Source organism: Galeopterus variegatus, unplaced genomic scaffold (genome assembly GCF_000696425.1).
Source record: "Galeopterus variegatus unplaced genomic scaffold, G_variegatus-3.0.2 Scaffold407, whole genome shotgun sequence".
In the NCBI taxonomy this organism is placed as follows: Eukaryota; Metazoa; Chordata; class Mammalia; order Dermoptera; family Cynocephalidae; genus Galeopterus; species Galeopterus variegatus.
In genome coordinates, this window is record NW_007726518.1 from 616,155 (window position 1) to 619,691 (window position 3,537).

The 3,537-nt window shown below is 44.4% G+C and overlaps 1 protein-coding gene across 1 annotated transcript in view; it reads left to right on the forward strand.

Moving 5' to 3' along the window:
* Window positions 1–3,537, forward strand: part of MYOM2 (myomesin 2) — a 107,073-nt gene that overhangs the window by 67,000 nt on the left and 36,536 nt on the right. Inside the window, exons 23-24 of the mRNA XM_008568408.1 lie at window positions 2,064–2,208; window positions 2,332–2,391. Of these exons, the coding sequence (XP_008566630.1) occupies window positions 2,064–2,208; window positions 2,332–2,391 (205 nt within the window). The remainder of the gene's footprint in view (window positions 1–2,063; window positions 2,209–2,331; window positions 2,392–3,537) is intronic.

The following is a 3,537-nucleotide window of genomic DNA, read 5'->3' on the forward strand; positions in this document are numbered from 1 at the left end:
GGTGGAAAGTCTTTGCTTAAATCTCAGCTGGGCTCAATCTGAAAGGGAGATGGAGACCTGCAGGAAATACCAGTAGCAGTCGTTATCACCGTATTGTTAATGCTGAGCACAGGGAAGTCGAGGCAAGTGGAATCAGTCCTCCTGTGATTTTGTAGGAGGCGTGACTGACGGGAGCCTGAGTCCAATGTCCTCTGTGTCATCCTGCCCTCGTTACTGCTGCATTTAGGATGAGTCACTCATTGGATGTGGTCCTTTTACCTCCAAGACCCCTGCTTACTTTCAGATATTGTGTTATCCAAGGGTGGAATAAAACACAATCCATTAGCAACCATAAACCTGCCAGTGTCTGTTAGCTCATCGTAAGTGATGAGCAAGCCAAGTCTTGGGGGAAAGGTGAGCTTTGAACGGGCTGGTGGCATTAGGAGGTGTCTACTTCAGACACCGCCTCCACAAGCGGGCTGCAGTGCCTGAGGCTATTTAGCCAGGAGGTCCTGGTCAGGGAGGCAGGGAGCAGAGGGGGAGTGGGATGGGTGCTGAAGGAAGGGAAGTGACCAAAGCAGTGAGGGATGGGGGAAGGAACCACAGGGACAACTGCACAGCTTCACCCGGCACTTGGTCTGAAAAGGAAGGTCAGATTGAACAGTTCTTGTAAGGTCTGTGGCTAGAAGGACATGCTGGTCCCTAGCCAGCCTCCCTTGGCTCTCACCTGTAGTTCCTCTAGTGTAGTTCTTCAACCGCTTTCTACCTGTGCAACAGTGACCTGTGCACCTGTGTGTCTCCCTGTTAGGTTGTAATCCCAGAGGTCATAGGCAACATCTGGCCCATCTTTGTGTTCCCAATTGTCCCAGACTCGAACGTAGTGGAAGCTGCTTCATAAATGCTGTTGCATGTTAAATGAAGGCCAGCACAGGACTTGTGACTGGGAAGTAGTGGTGGGAAGGTGCAAGGCATATGAGTGTCCCTAAAGAAAACTTTGCACACCATCACTTAATAGTGTCAGGAGACTGTGGCCAATTCAATGCCATACAGCAAAACGAGCCACTGTTGCACGGGCTGACTTTCTCTTAATAATTCAGCAAACTTCTGTTTGGTATTTACTGCTGGCCAGGCCCTATGCTGGGCACTGTGTGAGGTTGCAAAGATGAGTGAGACACAGTGCCAGGTGTCACGGGCTCATGTCCAGCAGGAGAGACAGATGGCAAGAAGACTAGGAGAGATGGGGCAATGAGAGCCCACAGGAGGCACCCGGTCTCACCCCAGACATCAGAGAACCTCCCTTCGAGCTGCTGGTGATGGAACAGGGGCTAGTGTTCCCGAAAAATGACAATGGCAGGAGTAGGGAGAAGCATGTGCCAAGGGTGAGAAATGAAGGGGCAGTGTGCCCATTCAGGGGACGTGAGGTGCTGGAATTGCAAAGCGTAAAGTATTCCTTCAAGCTCTTCCAAAAAGAGCAGGAGAGACAGGCAGACCAGACTCCTGTAGGCAATGTCGTGTTGTATTCTGTACCCTGCAGCCTATTAGAAATCATGAAGTGATTAAAAAAGTCACAGACTTGTTTGAGACTGCATCTGCCCTCTCCTTCCCTAAGGCTCCTGCACCCTGATGTAGGGCAGCAGGCATGAAGCTGTGACTGTCAGTGTCTTTGGGAGTGGAAGGTGACAGCAGTTGTGACGATCACTTTATTGTGGCTCTCTATGTGAGGTTTCAGCATCAGCTTGAGATATGTTGCAATGCATGCTATTTTATTTTCTCTCATGAATTTTAATTATTGTACATTAGTGGCTCATTCTTGTGTAATGTGTAGAGTTTCTGTGGGGACAGTGCCTGGAGCTGTTTGTACTTGCTGGAGCTCCCACGCAGACCAGGGCTTTATCACTGACTAGAAGCTTGTACTCTTGTTTGATCGTGGGTTCACCCAGGGGTTCAGCTGATAAAATTTCATTTCGTGTTTCTTTGTGTCACAATCCCTTAAAATATAATAGCTGATGCAACTATTAAATGTCAAGAGAGAAAACTAGAAGGGATTTCATCGTGTAACTCTCTATTTCCCTTACTGCTTCCAGAAACACAGAATTAAATGTGACAAATCAACTGGCATTATTGAGATGGTAATGGATCGATTTTCCATTGAAAACGAAGGCACCTACACTGTGCAGATTCATGATGGGAAAGCTAAAAGTCAATCTTCTCTGGTTCTTATTGGAGATGGTATGTTATATTGAATATTTTCGTATGTCCATGAAAGTAATTCAAAGAAAATTCCTTTCAGTGGAGGGAAGCAAACATATCTTATATATATATATATTTTTTTTTCTCAAATATTGAATTTAGCATTCCAGGCCATTCTAGAACAGGCTGAATTTCAAAGAAAAGAATTTCTCAGGAAACAAGGTAAGTAATCATTTCATCCCCCACCCCTCACCCCACTGGCATAACACAGACTTATGATTTGGATATTTGTCTAAAGCAGACCCAGCATAATGCCAAATCACTCTAAGGGCCGTTGTTATGATCAAGAAGTTAGGCTACTTCTTAGCTGTAGAAGTTTGGATCCTTTTCTACTCATTGCCCTTTACGTGTATTTCATCTGTATTTTTTCTCTTGCTTCTACCTTTAAAAGCCCCCAACTCTGTTGTTTAATGTTCATATTTGCTGTTATAGTCTTAGTCAAGGAAGCGATCAGTCTAACCAAGCTCTGCAGCTGTCTTGCTGACTAACTAACTAACTAACTAATCTCTTCAATACACTACTGGAAGACAAGACCTCCCAATTCTACCTGCATTTCTTTTATTTACTTATTTATCAGCATATTCATTATTACAAGTCATAATTAATCTTTATGTCCCTTACCCGACCAATCATTTACCCACATTTCTTTTTAGGTACTCTTTTATTTAAAGCATGTAGTAACTCTGTATAGTGTACTAGATAAATTTAGGCTCCCCGTAATCTGTACCCACCCTCCTTAACCAGGTTTTATTTCCTATGATAGTCCAATACAACTTTCTGGATGAGCCCGACTGATCTCTTTCACTTCCCTGTTTTGGGGAGCCCGTGGCTTTCTCATGGCCTTATAATTGGAGGCACCATTTGAAGTCCAAAGTGAGGCTTCGCGTCTCCCTGTAGCTCTCCCTGACTGCATGTGCCCTGCTGGTGTCTTTTGTATGCTTTAGCTGAGCCATTCATTTGTGAACTTTTGAGGACTGGGGCTTGCTCTTCTGAACCTTTTGTAACATCTATAACACTTCCTACAGGGATGAACAGGTCATAGGCATTTAGGACTTACCAACTCAGTGGTAAAGAAACTGACTTTACACCCAGGTGTTGATAAGGAAAGGGTGTCTCTATCATCAGTGTTCAGATGGAGTCCAGCAATTTTATCAAAACAGAATAAAGAACAGGGTTTGGTGAGTCGGGGGCATTGTTAGGCTCTGGAATATAGAAAGGGCAGTAGAAGCTATTCCAGTCACCAGGAACTTATTTATTCTACCTAAAATTGTGAGAACTTTTTAACTGCTTAACATTTTTTTTTTTTTT